The sequence below is a fragment of the Pelobates fuscus genome, chromosome 5 (assembly GCF_036172605.1).
Source record: "Pelobates fuscus isolate aPelFus1 chromosome 5, aPelFus1.pri, whole genome shotgun sequence".
NCBI lineage: Eukaryota > Metazoa > Chordata > Amphibia > Anura > Pelobatidae > Pelobates > Pelobates fuscus.
In genome coordinates this window covers 327074695-327097782 of record NC_086321.1, presented here as the reverse complement: position 1 = coordinate 327097782, position 23088 = coordinate 327074695, and the positions used below count along the sequence as shown (strand labels likewise).

Genomic DNA, 23088 nt, shown 5'->3' with positions numbered 1-23088 from the left:
AGCATATCAGACTGGTCCCACCCATACGGGTAGTCCAGATCCGAAATGCCAGCAAGTTCTCTCTGCATGAGAGATACAGCAACCCCAGACGATCGTTTCAGCCTTGTTAGGCATCATCAGTGAGGCATAGCTAATATCTCTCTAGGCACCGTGAGCAAGGGGTCCACGTCTGGATTACCCTTTAAACTTATGGAGAGAAAAAACGGGTCGCAAGAGTATTCTGAGAACGGACAGCAACTGAAATAGCCTGCCCTTCGGTAGGTCCCCGCTCAGAACTCAAGCTGGTTTTAGCTCATCTTGTGCCATTACAGAGAGAACATATCTGAAGCATATCAGACTGGTCCCACCCATACGGGTAGTCCAGATCCGAAATGCCAGCAAGTTCTCTCTGCACGAGAGATACAGCAACCCCAGACGATCGTTTCAGCCTTGTTAGGCATCATCAGTGAGGCATAGCTAATATCTCTCTAGGCACCGTGAGCAAGGGGTCCACGTCTGGATTACCCTTTAAACTTATGGAGAGAAAAAACGGGTCGCAAGAGTATTCTGAGAACGGACAGCAACTGAAATAGCCTGCCCTTCGGTAGGTCCCCGCTCAGAACTCAAGCTGGTTTTAGCTCATCTTGTGCCATTACAGAGAGAACATATCTGAAGCATATCAGACTGGTCCCACCCATACGGGTAGTCCAGATCCGAAATGCCAGCAAGTTCTCTCTGCACGAGAGATACAGCAACCCCAGACGATCGTTTCAGCCTTGTTAGGCATCATCAGTGAGGCATAGCTAATATCTCTCTAGGCACCGTGAGCAAGGGGTCCACGTCTGGATTACCCTTTAAACTTATGGAGAGAAAAAACGGGTCGCAAGAGTATTCTGAGAACGGACAGCAACTGAAATAGCCTGCCCTTCGGTAGGTCCCCGCTCAGAACTCAAGCTGGTTAAAAACAGCTTGAGAACTGAGCGGTGACCGACCGAAGTGCAGGCTATTTCAGTTGCTGCCCGTTCTCAGTATTCTCTTGCGACCCATTTTTTCTCTCCACAAGTTTAAGGGATAATCCAGACGTGGACCCCTTGCTCACGGTGCCTAGGGAGATATCAGCTATGCCTCACTGATGATGCCTTACAAGGCTGAAACGATTGTCTGGGGTTGCTGTGTCTCTCGTGCAGAGGGAACTTGCTGGCATTTCGGATCTGGACTGCCCGTATGGGTGGGACCAGTCTGATATGTTTCAGAGAAGTTCTCTCTGTAATGGCACAATATGAGCAAAAAACAGCTTGAGAACTGAGCGGTGACCGACCGAAGGGCAGGCTATTTCAGTTGCTGCCCGTTCTCAGTATTCTCTTGCGACCCATTTTTTTTCTCTCCACAAGTTTAAGGGATAATCCAGACGTGGACCCCTTGCTCACGGTGCCTAGGGAGATATCAGCTATGCCTCACTGATGATGCTTTACAAGGCTGAAACGATCGTCTGGGGTTGCTGTGTCTCTCGTGCAGAGGGAACTTGCTGGCATTTCGGATCTGGACTGCCCGTATGGGTGGGACCAGTCTGATATGTTTCAGAGAAGTTCTCTCTGTAATGGCACAAGATGAGCAAAAAACAGCTTGAGAACTGAGCGGTGACCGACCGAAGGGCAGGCTATTTCAGTTGCTGCCCGTTCTCAGTATTCTCTTGCGACCCATTTTTTCTCTCCACAAGTTTAAGGGATAATCCAGACGTGGACCCCTTGCTCACGGTGCCTAGGGAGATATCAGCTATGCCTCACTGATGATGCCTTACAAGGCTGAAACGATCGTCTGGGGTTGCTGTGTCTCTCGTGCAGAGGGAACTTGCTGGCATTTCGGATCTGGACTGCCCGTATGGGTGGGACCAGTCTGATATGTTTCAGAGAAGTTCTCTCTGTAATGGCACAAGATGAGCAAAAAACAGCTTGAGAACTGAGCGGTGACCGACCGAAGGGCAGGCTATTTCAGTTGCTGCCCGTTCTCAGTATTCTCTTGCAACCCATTTTTTCTCTCCACAAGTTTAAGGGATAATCCAGACGTGGACCCCTTGCTCACGGTGCCTAGGGAGATATCAGCTATGCCTCACTGATGATGCCTTACAAGGCTGAAACGATCGTCTGGGGTTGCTGTGTCTCTCGTGCAGAGGGAACTTGCTGGCATTTCGGATCTGGACTGCCCGTATGGGTGGGACCAGTCTGATATGTTTCAGAGAAGTTCTCTCTGTAATGGCACAAGATGAGCAAAAAACAGCTTGAGAACTGAGCGGTGACCGACCGAAGGGCAGGCTATTTCAGTTGCTGCCCGTTCTCAGTATTCTCTTGCGACCCATTTTTTCTCTCCACAAGTTTAAGGGATAATCCAGACGTGGACCCCTTGCTCACGGTGCCTAGGGAGATATCAGCTATGCCTCACTGATGATGCCTTACAAGGCTGAAACGATCGTCTGGGGTTGCTGTGTCTCTCGTGCAGAGGGAACTTGCTGGCATTTCGGATCTGGACTGCCCGTATGGGTGGGACCAGTCTGATATGTTTCAGAGAAGTTCTCTCTGTAATGGCACAAGATGAGCAAAAAACAGCTTGAGAACTGAGCGGTGACCGACCGAAGGGCAGGCTATTTCAGTTGCTGCCCGTTCTCAGTATTCTCTTGCGACCCATTTTTTCTCTCCTCAAGTTTAAGGGATAATCCAGACGTGGACCCCTTGTTCACGGTGCCTAGGGAGATATCAGCTATGCCTCACTGATGATGCCTTACAAGGCTGAAACGATCATCTGGGGTTGCTGTGTCTCTCGTGCAGAGGGAACTTGCTGGCATTTCGGATCTGGACTGCCCGTATGGGTGGGACCAGTCTGATATGTTTCAGAGAAGTTCTCTCTGTAATGGCACAAGATGAGCAAAAAACAGCTTGAGAACTGAGCGGTGACCGACCGAAGGGCAGGCTATTTCAGTTGCTGCCCGTTCTCAGTATTCTCTTGCGACCCATTTTTTCTCTAATACTCCTTTACTACTCCATAGCAGCAAAGACATATAGGGCAAAAAAAAAAAAAAGGAACCAATCAGAGACAGGCAGAGAGTATAAGATACGCCTTCCACTGAGTCACTTCCTCTTGATAACAGCGACATCACAAGTCCCATGATCAACTAAAGACGGAATAACGAAGACAGTTCAAATTCCAGGAACAATGAAGAACGGTTAGATTCATTCAAAACTGGGAACAACTAATATTCTTTGTGGAGGACCGACTGGCACCCCGACTGGGTACTTCCGCCAACCATGCTTCCTAGTGCTCACTGAGTGCAATAAGCACCGCACCGAAAACCATAACCACTGTAGCCCCCTTTAGCTGCCGCAGCTTGGCTAGTGTCTCCCCGTCCCTTCCCACCCTGCACCAACAGCTAGATTCAGCTCCAAGGGGGAAGACCTCTCCTCCAAGAGAGTATAGAAGGTATATTAATCCAAAGAGCAGTATAGCAAATCCCCCCACACATGAGCCAAGGCTTAATGCTGGGATGTAGTCTGTAACTTGTATAAATGCTGTGACTTCCATTAAACAAACCCCTTTTCTGTGCCTGAGAGATAATGGAGTTAGGAACTGTACTAACTCAATTATCTCCAGGTACAGAAAAACCACACATTTTTCAGACACCCCAAAAGTACCCCCAAAACACATGAAACCCTAACAAAAGTTACATCCCCTGATAGCCTCGATCTAGGTGACCAACAATAGCCCAGATCGGTTCAGGGGTTCGGGAATGTCTATGGAAGTCATAATCTGACCAACCTTGCACATGGTCCTATGACCAAAACAGTTCCATGACATCACTGCTAACGGTCGGTCAAGTTCGTTAGTTTAAAAAACTAACAAACTACCGAACGTAGTCAATAGTCATAATGTGGAGCTTGTTCCCCTCATCCAGATGAATGATTCCATCGAACAGTGCCCTTGTAGGTGGTGTAGAATCTGAACGCAGGCGATGATGGAAATCCAGCGGTGTTCAGGAGTTTCCGTGTCCAATTTGAGTTTTATGAACGAAAACCAAAAACCGGTTGAAAAGAAAAGAAAAAAAGGAAGAGGACACACTCTTCCCATATAAAGTACTTCAGCAAGTTAAAGTGCTTTAAATGTGTGTCCTTTTCATTTATAAGTGAGTGTTTGTAATGAACAAATGAACATGCATATGTAATCAGGAGTGTATGTAGGTTACAAGAGTACCTGAGGCTCAAGCTTCCCCTCCCCTCCAAAACTAACTAATGCCGTTCTTGCAAAATTATAATTTAAGTGTCAAATTATTACACTGGCCGTGATGTAATATTTTTGGATAAGCTTTTCAAATAATTTACGATTCTTGGATAACATTTTAAAAGTATTTTTTTCAAAAAAATAAAATATCAAAAAACAAATCATACATAAAAAATATATATTAATATATCAGAAAAAATCTAAATGTTACATTTTTTCAAAGTATTAAATTTAAAAAAAATTATTCATGAATATTAAATTATAAATGCTTTTCCAAACATATTAAATAGAAGCCTATTTCAGAAGGCATCATGAAATCTGTCCTACTCACTGAAGGACTCAAAGGGCAGCTACTGGATTCCCTAGTAATTTATTCTAGAGTATGTGGATGTATTTACATAATTTTTATCATTATTTGTGCCTGGATTTACTACAAGAAAGCCCACAACACATGACACACATGGATACTGGGATACTTAGCCCTTTGCAAGGTCAATAAGACACTATGAGCCTTCATAAAGAACTCAATGGGCAAGTAGAGAACACCACTAGAAGCCAATTCCACAAACAATGTGGAATATACCAAAATGATATGCTATCCCAAATGCTGTTCTGCATAGACCTCAACCCCCTCAACCAGATAATCATGAAGAGTGTTCACAGACTCAGGTTCAAGAGTGGAGCTACCATCAGCCACCTATTCTACATAGAGGACATCAAGCTCTATGCCAACAATAAATGAGACATCGACTCACTGATCCGCCTAAATAGGATAAACAGCAAGGTCTTAGGAATGTTGCTCGGACTAGATAAGTGTGAGTGGATGATAGCAAAAAGAGGGAAGATGATCAGGACTTAAAGGAGTTGAAACACCAGAAAGCCAAATAGTACACAGAGAACAGTTACAAGTGCCTGGGGATACCACAAACACATGGGTACCGCGAGGAAGAGAAAGGGAGACAGCAACATCCAAGTAACTCCAGAGATTCAAACAGTCTATGCTCAATGGCATGAACAAGATCTACACCATCAATATATATGTCCTGTCAGTCATCAGGTACCCAGTAGAAATCATAACCTGGCCAGGAGAAGAGATAGACACCATAGATATCAAGACTTGGAAACTACTCATGGTGAATGGAGGATTCCACCAAAAATCTAGTACTCTGTAATCTAGTAGTCTGTACAAAGCAAGAATAAAGGGGGCCATGACCTGATAAGTGTCAAGGCCACAGTCATGGTTAAAAACGCAGAGCATCTGTACGTACATTCCAAAGATGGCTCCCAAAGACAAACTGCTAAGGAAATGGAGGAGACAATATGAGACAGAGCATGAATGTAACGAGGAGGTGCCATGGCAAAGCAAACACCTCCATGATCGATACATACAGTTTGTACATGCAATTTAGTTCTTTATGCACACCTTTTTCAGGTAATGACATGTTAATAGATACATGTTAACAGACGGGTTAGGGTTAAAGCTACAATATATGAAGTTGTTTCCCGTTTTATAATTGTTTAATAATGGTGTAAATTGGCATAAGTTAACTTTTTTTAAATTAATTACATACAAGTTTTTGAAGAATTACATACCATTTGAACCATGTATACAGAAACCAAGCAAGGTTACCAAAGTCAATAGACGCAGGTACATTTTTATTTCTTAGGCCAACTGAAAGAAAACAAAATTTACTGATATTGCAGATATGTTTGCAGCATCATAAGGCAACAACAACAACAACAAAACTATTAAATACAATTCACAAAACAAAAAACAAAAAAACCCACTTCTTTATAAACAAAATGTATATACATACAAAAATAAATGCATTCATTTTTTTTTTTTTAGAGCATGATTGGCTTTGATAATAAACATAAGATTTCATAAGGTTTATTTACAAGGAAAAACAGATTTAATAAGCAATCCTGTCCGAGATGCATACGAAGATAAAATAAAACGCACACAATATTTTCACAATATTACTTTTGACATAGGATTCTAAATTTATACAGATAGGCACATTATTATATTGAATGGTTCATGCATCAACTATCACTTTGGTGCAAGATATTAAGCTGATGAGCCTGGCATAAAAAAAAAATCAGTACTTAACCCCTTAAGGACCAAACTTCTGGAATAAAAGGGAATCATGACGTGTCAGACATGTCATGTGTCCTTAAGGGGTTAAACTGCTTCAGTTGTGTCTCCAGGAAATTTATCTAAGGGGGCAAAGTTCGCAGGAAAGACTGAAGGGAGAACTTATAAAATGCAATAGAAAAGTCCCACATGTAGATTATTAATTATTATTAATATTATTATTATCTTTATTACACCAACAAATTCTGCAGGACTTTACAATATTAATATGAGGAAGTTAAACAGGTAATTGAAAAAAAAATGAATAATCAATAGAATGAAGGTGGTGGATAGGGTTCTACTCAAACAAACTTGCAGTTTATTAGATCTTACTTGATAATTCACATGTAGACATATAATCATACCTTTATATGAGCAGATAAAATATTGACATATTGGTAAGGCTCAATTGCTCTCAGTAATATACGGGAAATGTTCTATTATCTAATTGTTAGTGCTTTCCCAACCAAATGTACGGATCTCGGTAATATACTTTCACGTCTACATGAAACTATTTATGATTATGAATAGACTGGCAATAAACCGTAGCATACTGATTAAAGCACACCTGCACTTGTTTAAAGTTTCGTCAATAAATTATTTACACATTATATCAATATACAAAGTGCACAAACCAGGAAGACATTGAAACTCTACCAAATGTGCAGTGCTCAAAGGGTTGGAATGTCTAGCAGCAAATGTAATTTCCAAATGGTTAGCAGACGTGGCACTGGTTTGGGCAAGTGACACAATATATCTAGCAAGGAGAGGAACTGTGTCAGAAACACACGGGCCTTTCACTGCTACATACAGTATTGACACATTTGAAACACTACACAAATACATCACCACATTCACACACACACTGCCACTCTACATTCCTACATTTACGCGCAATGCCGCAAAAAAACGCCTGATATTAAATCCCTAAAAAGCCATACAGCCCTGGACTGATGGAGATCATTTGGTACAATCAAGTAACAAGGTGGGTAAAATAAGTTTTATACAAACAGCAGTTCCAGGTAAAAAGAATCCTGGAACTCACAAGGATGTATCAAAAAGCCAGTCAATGTGAAAAATAAAATAAAAGCAAATGATACTTTGTACACATTAACCCATCTATGGAGCCCAACATCCAAGAGAAAGAGTTGGCTATTCCTAGAAACTAAAGGTGAATTTTCTGCTAACATTGTTTAATTCTGTAGGTATATCCTTAAAGAAAGCTTCTCATAACATGTGGATCCATTACAACACAAGGTTTATTTCAAAAGACAAAACAGCAGATCTGACAGCCTAACAAAACATGGAAACAATAAAGAAAAATCCATATCCTTTTTTATTTTGTGTCACATGCAGAGGCGTAACTAGAAACCATGGGGCCTCGGTGTGGAAATTGCCCTGGAGCCACCCATATGTTTACCCCCCCACCCCATACATCCCCGTCCCCTCACACACATGCAGACACATACATACATGTAGACACACATACGCACAGAGACCCATACATACAGACACATACAGACACACACACACACACACACACCTACATACAGAGACACATGCAAAATGTCACCCTCCTGTTTCCTACCTTTTAGGTGCAGGAGGGTGATTTTCTCATGAGGTCCAGTGGCTCAGGCTGATGGGAGTCAGAGTTCCCACTCTGAGTCCCTCCTCTCTTCCTCCTGCGCGGGCTCTGTGATTGAAGGGAGGAAGTGACAGGGGCAGTCACTTCCTCCCTGCGTTCTGATGTCAAAGGGGGCCAACTCGCGCTGTTAAATCGCCGCAGCACTGACTGGGCCCCCTGGAAATTAATTTCCATTGGGTAACCCTAACAGCATGGACCACCTGATGGGCCCCTTAACATGCGGCCCCGGCTGTTATACCGCACGGGCCGGAACACATGGCAGCCAGGCACCCGGAGTGACGGGCCTGGTCGCAGCTGTGACCCCTTCGACCGCGATTGTTCCGCCACTGGTCACATGGCACAAGAGAGGTTTTGCCCAACTCCAGGGCCTAAATATGGTAATGTTGTTGCACAGTGGCTCAGAGGTTGCAGCTTCTGTTAGTCCAACCATGGACACACTATAGAAATAACTACAGGTCTAATGCGATAAGGAGAGGAGACTAAACAAAACAAGGAAATACGTGCAAATACAAACAAAACAGGGAGAGATTAACCGACATAAAATAAAGAGAAATTCCAAAAGACACACACAGAACAGGAAAAAAAAGAAGCAAGGATGATTGGGAAGAAATTGTTTCAGAGGCTAGGGAAAAGTTTGAGATTCGGTGCTGGGTGGTGTAAGTTTGATACAGAAAGTTATTATCAAATTAAAAGAAATGGATTTAGATGGAAATGTTGAAATAGATGAAAATTAAACATTGGGTTAAAAAAAAAAAAAGAGCGCAGAAAACATGAATTCATTAAGAATTTTCTGTAATGGGCAGAAATAACTTGTGCCAGTATTGGACTGACATAATCAGAAGTTGTTTTCTGAGCCAATCACAATGATTTTTCAAATGAAAGCATTGGATTAGCGGAGACTGTCAAGGAGGCAGAGCCAGCACAAGTCAAACACAGCCCTGGCCAATCAGCATCTCCTCATAGAGATGCATTGAATCAGTGCAGCTGTATGAGGAAAGATCAGTATCTACATGCAAAGGGTGGAGACACTGAATGTCAGTGCAGCACTGCCCCAGGAAGCACCTCTAGTAGCCATCTGAGGAGTGGCCAGTGGAGGTATCCCTAGGCTGTAATGTAAACACTGCATTTTCTCTGAAAAGACAGTGTTTATAGCATCTCTATCCACAACACCATAAATTATTTTAGATCATTTTCTGGAAGAAACCTTTTCTTCAACAATTAACAATACACACTAAAGGCATCCATAGATAGATGCATGTAAATCTACACCATTTTGACTTCTAATATGTGATTGGAAAGATTTAAGATCTTGAAAATAGAAGTCAGCAAAACAACCTCTGGCTAGTTGGGCTACCAGAAACCATCAGAAAGAGCTGCTCTTCATCAACTATCGTTAGAAAAATCAATGTGGTTCTTTTGTGTAAAATTGGTGCGGAGTGCCCTACAAAGAAGAACCATATTGTTTGCCTGCTGAGTGCTTATGCAGCCAGCGTTTATTCATTCATTCATTTATAGTAAAAGCCAATTATCTAGTCTTCTAATGATACTCATCTCAAGATAATCTCTGATAAACCACCAGCAACAGGCTTTTATAATGGAAATTAAATAATTACCCATTGCAAGAGATAAATCATATTTGGGACCACAGAATAGGTAAATAATTGTATCACCTCGGCTGTCTCTTTGAATATTTCCCTAAAAGTAGTTTACATGCGTATTAGAGTTGCTATTGTTGCAAAAATATAATTGTGTACTACTACCTGTGTTTTGCATGTATCTGCCATTTTCTTACCAGTTGAATTTTTACAACTTTTTTGAAAACAGGAATATACAAGAAAGCAAAAGGGTGATCAATAAATGTGTATATAATTTCATTATTATGAGCAGTTACAATTTAAATACAACAAACTTTAAAATAACAAACCTGTATTCCTAGCACTATTGTGTTCCTATCTATCTTAGTTGTCCCCCCGCCCCCACATTTGCCATAAAATAAAAATAACAGTTTTACTCACATTTTTCAGCGCCGAGACTCACCATTCCGCCACATAGAGGAGCATTGGGGACCTGCCATGCACAAATAAGCTTCCACATAGCAAAGCATTAAACTTAAAGGTCTCCTCCAAGCTTCTGCGTCATGTGAAGCGCCTCTAGTGGCTGTCAGTATAGCAGCCACTAGAGGGGGATTTAACTCTTTAATGTAAACATTGCAGTTTCTAAAAAAAAATGACAGTGTTTTACATTGCAGGGTTAAAATGACATGACCACCACTGCACTCAGACCACTTCATTTAGATGAAGTGGTCTGGGTGACTTAAGTGGTCCTTTAAGGCACTAAAAAGAAACTAGGGGGGAAAAAAAAGATGTCACAAACTATAATGTTAAAAACGCACTTTAGGTGACTGGCTCCCCTTTGCCCTGTTAAAAAGGGTTAAAACGTACCATTTTTCCAGTGTCGCGTGTGTATTTTCCCGGTTGGCCTTGCCCCTGCTACGCATCCTTGGCTGATCCGCTCCTTTCCCATAGGAAAGCATTGGGAGGCAACATGCCACGCTGTGCCAATCAGCATCTCATCATTTAATCTCTATGCAGACTGTGGAGAAGCTGAACATCAGTGCAGCATTGAGCCAGGAAGCACCTCTAGTCTGAGTAAGGGCCACTAGAGGTGTTCCTAGGCAGTAATGTAAACACTGGCTTTTCTCTGAACATTAAAAAGCCTGCAGGGGCATGCTATAGATACCAGAACCACTATATTAAGCTGCAGTTGTTCGAGTGACTTTTAACTTAAATTATATATAAATCCTATGATGACCAGTGTAATTTGATGGCTAAATACATACTGAGGCAGGAGATAACGTTTCACCAGTTTTTACAGACAGTAAATTCCTTTGTAAATTCTTGTAGGTTAGCAGCTGCCATTTTTATGACAGAAAGTGTCATTAAAAGAACCATATAAACCCTTTGTTAGTAGATTTTTACCATCATGAAGAAATGTCGATATTAACATTCAGAAATATCAAGTCCCAGATCCAGGGAATAGTGTTACAGGTCTGTAGGCCACTAATATATTAACCCTTACATTCCAAGGTGTGGGGAAATCGATGGTGGGAACATTCCCTAGATTCCATATTGTTAACCCTTTGAGCACCAAACTCTGGCTTTTAACTGAAAAAATTGCATTCTTTCTAGCACCTGCACCGAAAGTATAATATTTCACGGTTTAATAATAGCAGGGCATCCTAAATTGATTAATTAAAATGAAAGTTAATTAAAAATAATTCATTAGAACAATTTGTCCAAAACAAAAAAGCTGTGCACATATCTTATCAGTGTCAGTCATAACTGGATTATAAAGATAACCAATGTAAAAAGTAAATAATAAACTGGAAAAAACAAAGAGAGATAAGGTAAACTCCATTCAATAAAGATATATTCACCAAAAATATTGTGTTATTCTTATCACATCCGGATGGAGAGGGACCGGATCAAATACTTAGGCATCTGGTTGACGGCAGACCCCTCCCAACTATATCAGCAAAATTATATCCCGCTGATTAGACAGTTAATAAACGATATGGAGAATTGGATTGACAAACCGATCTTGTGGATCGGAAGAATACATTCAGTGAAAATGAATGTGCTGCCTAGGATACTTTTCTTATTCCAAGCTCTTCCGGTCCACCTGACTAAATCTAACTTGGGCCCGCTTCAACAGGCTATAGGCAGGTTTATCTGGCAGAACAGAAGGCATAGGATATCTCGCAACGTCCTCTATAGAGCTAAGGATAGAGGAGGCCTAGGCCTTCCAAACCTTTACTATTATTACGCGGCGGCCCAGTTGTCCCAAATCGCATTATGGCACTCACCCCCGGATGAGAGGAGGTGGGTGGATCTGGAATCCTCCATGATGGGCCCAGACATGCCCCAGTTCCTTATGTGGACCCCTAAGGAACAAAGACCGATTGATCAGGTGGCATGCCCAGCGATACGCAACTCCCTTAAGATTTGGGACGCCGCCGCCATCAAATACGGTCTGACTTCAGCCCTGTCGCCCATGACCCCATTCTTACGAAACAAGGCATTTACGCCGGGCATGCAACCCCGAGACTTCAAAGGTATCGAAAGCACGGGGATGCAAAGACTGTGCGAAATGTTTGACAACGGCTCCTTCATCACGTTCGAAACGCTACAAAGCAGAGCTCCACTACGCCCCTTTGATTATTTTCGGTATCTCCAGCTTAGGGATTTTGCCAGAGACCCCCGGGTCAAAGCGGCCGCGCTGACACAATTGACGTTTTTCGAAAAGATGTGTAAGAGGGAACAATTCCCAACTGGCCTCATTTCCGGTTTGTACTACCATTTGAGCACACACACACGTAAATGGGGAGATCTCACATATACAGATCAGTGGGAAGCAGACCTCAATGAGGTTTTGGAGGGTATAGAATGACAAGATATATGGGAAGCTACTGCAAAATCTTCAGTGTGCGTTTCCTTGCAGGAACAATCCTATAAGACATTATTTAGGTGGTACGCCACCCCAGTGAAACTATGCCGAATGGGTATAAACCCGACGGACCTGTGCTGGAGAGGCTGTGGTCTTAAGGGAACATATATACACATGTGGTGGGAATGTCAGGAGGCACAAACCTATTGGAAACGGATTGCTGCTCTGCAGCAAGAAGTTTTTGACAGAGAGGTAAAATTGGACCCATGGGTGTATCTGTTGTCCAGATCCATGGAGGGATGGACAAAAACGGAACAAACCCTCGTCCAAAAAACAAACCTAGCGGCTAGAAGAGCCCTGGCGCAGTTGTGGTTGCAGAGGGAGACGCCTACCATAGCGATGGTAAAACAGAAAATTAAAGATACTTTCCTGATGGATAAGCTAACGGCTCAGGTCAGGGGGACACTGAAGAAATTTGATATAGTTTGGAACCCCTGGACAAATAGCACTGCGAAAGTCTGAGATAGGTAGGGTGAGTTAGAGCTCCCACACGCACCTCTGGGGTCATCTAAGAAAGGCGGTGCACTTTATTAACTCGAACTGGCCACAGGGTCAGTTGATACAGACTCCTGTGAGGGAAAGCGAGGACAGAATAGCAAACTATTCAAGTCACCCTTTTATCGGGCAATATTCCTTGGAATCACCCCCCCCTCCCCTACCCCCTCCATCCCCTTTTCTAAGTCCTCAGACTTTCGGGGCACCTCCTCTACTCTATCTTTCTCTTTCAATTCTTAAATCTTTATTTTTGGGCCCGATCGCACATGTTGGAAATATAAATGGGATGCGATAGAATTATGGGAAAGTGTTATGCTCTTGTACTACCCACAGTCGTATTATCCCTATGATTCTCCTTGTAACATAAGCGCGGTCATCACTTATCATTTGTTATCTGTTTACTGTTTTATATACCACTAAAACCCAGGCGGGATATCCAATCTTCCATTGAGCTGCGGTATACTCTGAGGATCGGAGACATACTGGCACTTAGCAGTATCTGGATATGGGATTTGGGTGAACCTGACTGTTAACTCATTTTGCTAATGTAACGTGTTATTATCACAGTGTACATGCTTGTTTACTCAAACTAATAAGCTGCTGTATGTGAACTGCTTGTGATGTCTTGTACTGGAATAAATAAAGAAATTAAAAATATTGTGTTATTTTTTTTTCTTACAAGGTTTATTGCATTTTAATATTCTTACAAAAAAACAAGCAGTTTCCATGAACTGTCACTGAACCCAAGGTGCAGCTAATATTTTTTCCGATTTTAATTTCAATAGGGGTTATTCACAAACGTGCATATAGGTACAATTTTTGGCAAAATAGAAAATCTGGGAAAATGGGGCAGGAGAATTTAAAAAGAATGTTTTCTGAAAATCTGACATTGTCTGGTCAGTTCCAGAAAAAGGTTTTACCTCTTAGTGAATTAATCTGAATGAGTTGAAATGAGTTGGCAGGAGAATGGAAAAACCTGGACTAAAATAGCCATATTCCCTAAATAATTGTCTAGTTTCCCTATTTGAACTATATTGTTCCCTACTTGACCTATATCATTTGTCATCCCCTGCCAATCACTGTCACATTAATAAATCTATGTACAAATCAGAAGGGACAAAGGAAAAAATAGGTCTGGAAAATGCAGATTATACAGCAAGCATGCAAGATATGTGATTAAATCATAATGTATGTTCCAAGACCGTTTGATTTCTTTGCTGAAGAAGAGGTAATATGAATTAGTGTCTGTGGAGTGCTCAAAGTATATTATTTATATTGCTTTGTGAGATAACGCATTGTGCTTCTGTGCTTGCAAGTTTCGAGCCTGGCTTTTCTAACTTGGTACATTAAATTTAAAGCAACAGTACAATTAAACCTGTCTGCATTGGCACATATCCCAATATAATGAAAGTCAAATACTATAACGTTTTTTTTAGGAGATACAGAAAACACAATTTTGTTTTGTAGATGTCTATGGTCAAAATAATTCCAAATTAAAAAACAACAGCAAAGAAAATAACCAGAAATAAGTATGTATTCCTAATGCTATAGTGCCCTGCAACATGTAGGTGACCAGGATCCCACTACCAGGATTAAAAGAGGCGTTTATGGGACCACAATAGAGGTGGTCAGCTCACACCCAGACCCACTCCCGCATGGAGTGTCCTTCCTATACTCCATGCTACAATCAGAAACCCCATCCGAGACACCCCTCTTCATGAGAAAATGGGAGGCCGCCCTTGGCAACACGCTTACAGAAGCAGAATGGGAATCCATCTGCTACCTCACACACCACTGTTCCACACACAGAAAAACACAGGAAACAGCCTATAAGCTGCTAACACACTGGTATAGGACACCACATCTCCTCCAACACGTAAACCCAGACCACTCCAGGCTATGCTGGAGATGTGAACGAGAGCTAGGCACCACAAAACACATTTGGTGGGATTGCGCGTTGATCCAACCATACTGGAAGAGGATACACAAAATGCTAGAGAAATTCACGGATGCACCCTCACCCTGGAACCGGCACTGATGCTCCTGCACCACACATCAGTTCCCCACTCTAGATCCAAAAAGTCCATGACTATTAGAATACTTAATGTGGCCAAACGAGTGCTCCCCCAATTCTGGAAACAAACAGTGACACCCCCGCTCTCGACCTGGTTTAGCCAAATGGAGGAACTCAGGACAATAGAGGAGCTGACCATGACGGCCAATACTACCCCTACGACCTACATGAGCATATGGACGCATTGGATCCTAGAGACAGCAAAGGAGGGATTCCAACTAGAACTCAGAACTGACGAACACCACAACACAGACAGATAGGACCCAGAACACATACTCCAGACGACAGAAGACGACTGACAGACGATCGGAACAGAACCCCCTCCTCTCCTCCCACCCTGATGCACCCCCCCTTCTCCCTAACGACCCGAGTTATACCACTGCCCGAACTCACCCTACCGCACCCACCGCAACAATGGATAACCTCACCCTGAATGAAAACACACACAGAATGGCACAAACCCCCCAGACCTGTCGGGGATAACACCCCAACGACATACCAGACAAACGAACGTAATAACCCCAGACGGGTCCGGAAATGACACGGCTAAAGCCGCAACCACCCACTCAGCAAGGGGGAACCTCTTGCCCACAATACCATCACATCCCTAATTAAACACAGGATATACTAACAGTAACAGTGGGGAAAACACAAACTCAACAAGGGCAATACCACACGACTCGAGACAAAGGACCCTATGAGAGGCCCGACAATAGAGGCCAGAAGAGAGGCCTATGAATCCAGGCTCACACACAGAAGAACCTCTAATACAATGTATGCACCGAAAAGATAGCGTGGGAACACCGACACACAGACGGAACTCGAACACGATAGCTGGGACATAACGAACGCACCAAGGTTCTTACATATACAAATGACACAGATAACGGTGCTCACTTCACAAACACCGACATCTTGTAAAATACTACCTAATCTGGACTAAGGACGGTTACTATGCATATGGTTCATCCCGTTTATAACATGTACAAAAACTTGTATTAAGTGAAGCACATAACACCAGAGAATGGGGACCTGCGAGTCCGTCCATGCTGTGGGCCTGCGAGCCCGACCTGATATTATTTGCCATAACACATTGTGGAGACCTGCGAGTCTCACTGATCCTTGATACCTGTACGACGAATAAATAAAAATTATATTCACAAAAAAAAAAAAGAGGCTTTTATGTACCTTTCAGTTCAGCAGTGCCAGTCTTCTCCACTTCTTTGGCTGAGATGATCAATGTTGATGATCTCCACCAATCCAATACTTTTCCATAGGAAAGCATAGGGAGACTAGTGCGCATGTGCGGCAAAACACATCCCTGTGCCAATCAGATGGTTTCACAGTATCCCTACTCACAATTAACAATAATATAGCAGGAGAGGAAAGACAGAATAAAGTTATAATTAAGATAAAGAAAGCTGAACAATCATAGCAGTAATAAATATCCATTTGGTTTGCCATTGGATTAAAAAAAAATCAGTCTGCTTGAGACTATTAATAGAGCTCGGAAGATCATTTTAATGATCATTCGGCTCTTCAAGGAGAGCACAAAAACACATTTCCCTATGAATACTTTTTTAGGTTTTTAAAGGGGCACTATAGGTAGCAAAATACTGCTTAATGAAGCCGTTTTGGTATATAGATCATGCCTATCACTGCTCAATTCTCTGACATCTAGGAGTTAAATCACGCCTGTTTATGCAGCCCTAGTCACACATCCCATCCACAGCCTGCATGAACAAAAAATGGTTTTATTTTCAATCAGACTTTAACTTGCTTTAGACGTGTTATCTCCTGCTCTGTAATTTGAACTTTAATCACACACAGGAGGCTCCTGCAGCTGTTAAAAGAGCATGAGATAAGAAATTCAAAATTGAACAAACTGCGCAATACAGGAAGTTTAAACATTAGATCTCTTTTTACAGGTAGTGTTTAGGAAGGCTGTGCAAGTCACATGCAGAGAGGTTTGACTAGAGCTACATAAACAAAGTGATTTCAACCCTGCATGACAGAGAACTGAGCAGTGAGACAGCAGCAGTTTTTCTCTTCTTTTTCTCTTTTTTTTCTTTTACTCCGCTTTTATCTTTTTCTCTTCTTAGTGAGACAGCAGTGGCCTGATCTATATACTAACACTACTTCATTCACCTAAGGTTGTTTTGGTGACTATATTAATAAGGTATTAACAGCTAAGTTTTAGCTTTTTTTTTTCTGGTTACTTTCTTCACTTTTTTTTTTCTCATTTAGAAACCCGTGCTTATATTCCAGCTAAACGGAATGCAATCCCTCATGTCTTAATAAAACTTTCAACTTATGGTGACTCTTGATTGTATCTGCTGTTTTTAACTTTGATGTAAGTAAATAAATTGCTAAACATTCACATATTTTTCCTTGCACTATATTGTTTTTTTTTTCTTCTCTCTGAGCCATGGTCTCTCATTGCTTGGAATAAATATAAATCCTGGACATATGAAGACACATCAATTCACTGGGAATTACCCATAAGGCACTATTTAGCATACTGGGTTTGAGTGGCCAATTGGAAAATATATTACCATTATTTATTATAACCCTATTTCTATTGTATTTGCTAGTGAAGACCAGAACAAGTCTTCAAGAGTATACATTATTTTTGCTGAGGGAAGGATTTTCTCTCTATATACATCTTTCTATTTCACTGGAGTTGTGATTTTCACATTGTATATTTATTTAAACCTTGGTCTGAATCTGCTAACTTCATGAATCCCATCAGTTTGTAGATACCGTATATACTCGAGTATAAGCCGAGTTTTTCAGCACATTTTTTGTGCTGAAAAACCCCAACTGCCATAATACAGACTGGGGGCTGGCAGCGAGCGCTTACCTCTCCTGCAGCTCCTGTCAACTCCCTTCTCCTCCGCGGCGGTCCGTTCAGCACCTCGGTCAGCTCCCAGTGTAAGTCTACAGTGTGAGCTGACAGAGGGAGCTGCACGGACCAGCGCGGAGGAGGAGGGAGCTGACAGGAGCTGCAGGAGAGGTAAGTAAACTCTCTGCCAGCCCCCTCCTACACAGTGCCCATCCACTGGACCACCAGGGAGTGAGAGCCCCCCTCCCTGCCATGTATCAAGCAGGGAGGGGGGACGAACAAAAATTAAATAAAATAATAATGCAAAATAATAATAATAAAAAATAACCATAATAAAAATGTATTAAAATAATTTAAAAAAATAATAAAATTGCCCACCCTCCCCCCCACTGCACTCATACACACACTGCATTCATACACACACACACTGCATTCATACACACACTGCATTCATACACACACTGCACTCATATACACACACACTGCATTCATACACACACTGCACTCATACACACACTGCACTCATACACACACACACTGCACTCACATACACACACACTGCCTTCATACACACACTGCACTCATACACACACACTGCACTCATACACACACTGCACTCATATACACACACACTGCATTCATACACACTGCACTCATACACACACTGCACTCATACACACACGCTGCACTCATACACACACTGCACTCATACACACCCACTGCATTCATACACACACACTGAATTCATACACACACTGCATTCATACACACACTGCATTCATACACACACACTGCATTCATTATATACACACACTGTAAATAAATATTCAATTAATATAATTTTTTAGGATCTAATTTTATTTAGAAATTTACCAGTAGCTACTGCATTTCCCACCCTAGTCTTATACTCGAGACAATAAGTTTTCCCAGTTTTTTTGAGTAAAATTAGGGGCCTCGGCTTATATTCGGGTCGGCTTATACTCGAGTATATACGGTAGTCTGATCTTAGGAAACCATCTACTTAACTAAAGATAGTCAATACATTGTTAAACACAGATCTGCACACACCAGTCAAGCCATAAGACTCGCTTTTCCCAAACTACAGCAAGGGATTCTGGGTGGGGATGTGCAAAGGAGTTAAACAAAGAATTACCCTTTTGCCTCACTATTCCACTGTAAACATGGATATTTTGGAGTTTGTGTTTGCTGTATACAACAGCTTTGAAACATAACCCAAGAAGAGTTGCAAAGCCAGCGAACTACTCATTGACAGCTGTTTCATTGTTAATGCAACTCATCAGCATGAGGTTGCTAACTGGCGTGCTAGTAAGGCTTGGCAAAACTTGTGGAAAACAAACCAAGAAAGTTATCGTGGGGGAAAAAAGTGATTGAAAACCCCTTCCCCCTGAAGTCAATGGATAGTCAATACTTTGTTAAACACAGATCTGCACACACCAGTCAAGTCATAATACTTGCTTTTTACAGAAATCTCACATTTGCAGGGATGTTGCTACTGTAAGGCATTCTGGGAGGGCATATGTAAGTAAGTTCAACAAAGAATCACCTTTATGCCTCATCATTCCTTTTTAAACATGGATTCCTTTAAGTTTATGTTTGCTGTACACAACACTCTAAGCACCATAACCACTACAGTGCACTGTAGAGTTTCTGGAGCAAGGGAACCTCGCTCTGATGCATTCGGACTCGGAAAGTGAACTGTCCAATTTAAGAACCTGTCTCTCACAGATGCCCCTGCTGCTTCCGGTCTGAGCTGGTATGGTTAAACAGACGTTAATGCTTCATACTAAATTATCGTAACAAAACTGCAAGTTATTAATTAGCTGCCAGTGTCAGCATGCTGTAGTAGTTATGGTGTTTAGAGTAGCCCTTTACCTATATGCTGAGTGAGAGAGATCATAAAGATTGGAATTCTTTCCTTAACTTGCACACCAAGGTTACCAGTGTACTCACACAATGCACAGTTTTTTTAATTTGTATTGTGATTACAGTTAGAATAAAAAGGTTAAATTATTCTGTGATTGTATTTATCTGTTTGATCTTTAATAATGAAAATAAATATTACTTACAGTATTCACTGTCTTCTTTTTGAGAAGCGGATCTATTTGTGTTCTTATTGTTGCTGTTCGATTGTGACCATGCCTCTCCCTTTTTATAATGAAGCTCCACCTGTCAGTTCGTTGAACTATGGAACATATCAGTTTTCATTAGTTAGCTTGAGAAAACAATATTGTTAACAGTGACATTATGATTAATGATGTGAACAATACGTTTTGGCATTAACACTTTGTCTTATTGACATGAGGTGGATAAAGCGAAATCAGCTATTTAGCCTTAAAGGGACACTATGGGCACTTTGACCACTACAGCTCATTGAAGTGGTCTGGAAGCAAACCCCATCACCCTTAACCCTCAGCATGTAATTATTGCAGTTTTTATAAACTGCAATAATTACCTGCTAGGGTTAACTCACCTTCTAGTGGCTGTCTACCAGATTGGTGGCTGTCTACCATAATGGTACATTATGTCAAAGTGTTTCACTGGAAAAAATATTTGGGAACCCCTGGTCTAAACCATATATATATATATATTTTTAAATTCGTTTTTTATTGAATTTTTCAAACTAAATGGGGTACAGGAGGGTGGGGTTATAAAGTAGATAATTACACAGTTTCATACATTACAAATTACTAATACATTCTTAAAGCGGCACTGTCATGCCGAACTTACCTTTCCCCAATCGATTCCTCTTCTCTCCCTCTCTCGGGATCTGTTCTTCTTTTCTTCCTATCTACTATAGTTTTCTTTAAAACATAAGAAAAATGAGGGATTATTTCTCTTCTGGAGGTTTCCTACACAATGACCAGCGGAGGAGCAAAGTGTGCTTCGTTTCCGGTGGTCACAACAATTTTCCCATGATCCTTAGCTTTCCTCCCTCTTCCTACGATGCTTCCTGTCACTTAGACAGAACGCTGGCAAAACTGCCGAATTGCGTTCTAACAGTTTCTCCATTCGTGTTAGAACGCAATTCGGGACTTTGTTCGGATCGGAATTTCATTCGAATGAATGAAACTCCGATCCTATTTATTGCTGTGGCTGCATCTTGCAGCCGCTTAGTAGATAACTCCCTAATTCCCACGGTATTAGGGAGCTATCTACTAAAAGGCTGAAAGACCTAAATTGGTCTTTCAGCCAAATTTACTAATACTAAGTAAAGATTACTTAGTATTAGTAAATAATATGCCCCTACTCTATACCGAGAGTAGGGGCATGTCTAGTAAGCAGTGAGCAGCCTGTGGCTGCTCACTGTAAAAAAAACACACAAAAAAACCCCCAAAAAACTATTGGCCCCACCCCTACTGTCTTGCCCCCACCCCTGCGCGGTGGGAGGGGGGCCCTAAAAAACAATAAGGGGTGGGGATTTCAAGCCATCCAATCACAGTGCTCTGTGTCATTTTACACAGCGTGGGAAAGTTCATTTTCCCACGCTGTGTAAAATGACACAGAGCATTGTGATTGGATGGATTTCAAGCCATCCAATCACAGTGCTCTGTGTCATTTTACACAGCGTGGGAACGTTTATTTTCCCACGCTGTGTAAATGACACAGAGCACTGTGATTGGATGGATTTCAAGCAATCCAATCACAGTGCTCTGTGTCATTTTACACAGCGTGGGAAAGTTCTTTGGAATTTTCCCACGCTGTGTTAAATGACAGAGAGCACTCTGATTGGCTTGAACCCACCAATCAGAGTGTTCTTAGCCTAATTGCAGGGCGGGGCAAGGCTTTGTAAGCCTTCCCCCGCCCTGCGGAGCTCAGTCTGCACGGAGCCCTCCATGGGTGAAGATGGATTATTTTTTTGGCGCTCAAGTTTTTTCTTTTTCGTCCGTTTTTTTTTTTGCGCTCGGGTTTTTTATTTTATTTTAAGTTCGACGGGTATAATGGATTTTTATTTGGCCTTTTTTGGGGCTGAAAAATGAAGATTTCAGAAAAAAGAAGACGTTGAATGGTAAGTTTAATTTTATTTACAGGGTAGTAATTTTATTCCCTCCTCACTATTTTTTAGGGTGAGGGGGGGTAGGTAGGGGCTTTTTTATTTGGGTGGGGGGTGGGTGACTAGGGGCCCCCTAGTCACCTTTGATGGAGGGGGGGTTATTTGATTTAGGGCCCCCACCCACCGCCCAGGGGTGGGGGCCGGGGGGAGGATAGTAGGTGTCCCCCCCTCCTCATTATTATTATTAATTAACGGTATAGCGAGTAGGGACATTGGGGAGATTTTATTCTCCTTTATACATAGAGTGAGGGGGGGACCTGGGGGCTTATGAAGTGGTGGGGAGCACTGCTCCCTGCCGCTTCTGTCTTTACATATTACAAGGAGGGAGCTGCGTGCCGGTAGCTCCCTCCTTGTAATAAACTGAATGAACAAACGAACACTGATACACAGTGTTAGTTTGTTTGTCTGATTTTTCTATTCATTCATTCGTCTGTCTGATGAATGAATGAATAGATGAAATTCCCGTTCGCATGTCCAGGTGTTTAACAGGGCATGTGCGGGAATCTCAGTGCTATCTAGTGTGGGCAAATGCCACAGGAGTATGGCAGGTCTTTTTTTATATATTTTTTAATGAATATTATTTTATTATTTATAAAGCACCAGCAAATTCCATAGCGCTGTACAATGGTTTGACTAACAGACATGTAATTGTAACCAGACTAGTTAAACACACGGGAAGCCAATGTAACGACTAACAGAGGGGGATGCGTACGGGCGGACAGGAAGAGGAGCCTCGCTTATAGATTGCAATGTTGCAAGCTGGGAACACATAAGACCACTGAAAAGGGAATTGCAGTAGTCAAGGCGAGAGAGAACAATGGGATGGACCATCACCTTAGCGTCCTGAGTTAATTAGGGGCGGATGCACGCTATGATTTTGAGATGAAAGTGGCAGGAATTGTCGATCGACAATGTTTATCAACAATGTTATGTTCTAATCCCAAGAAATGTGAAAAGGTACAAAAAGGGGGTCTTGCTACCCAATCCACCATCAGCAGCGTGCCATGGCTTCTCAGAGTCTTAACACATCTTCCTTGGCCACAAGCAATGCTGATATCTACATGTCCATGAG

At 41.9% G+C, this 23088-nt stretch overlaps 1 protein-coding gene across 1 annotated transcript in view; it reads right to left on the bottom strand.

Moving 5' to 3' along the window:
- The window catches only part of LOC134610299 (C-C motif chemokine 21a-like), a 31150-nt gene extending 11045 nt beyond the window's left edge, over positions 1–20105 (bottom strand). Inside the window, exons 1-2 of the mRNA XM_063453245.1 lie at positions 20041–20105; positions 5836–5914 (exon numbers count right to left, since the gene is read on the bottom strand). Of these exons, the coding sequence (XP_063309315.1) occupies positions 5836–5896 (61 nt within the window). The 5' untranslated portion in view covers positions 5897–5914; positions 20041–20105. The remainder of the gene's footprint in view (positions 1–5835; positions 5915–20040) is intronic.
- Between the last annotated feature and the right edge of the window lie 2983 nt (positions 20106–23088).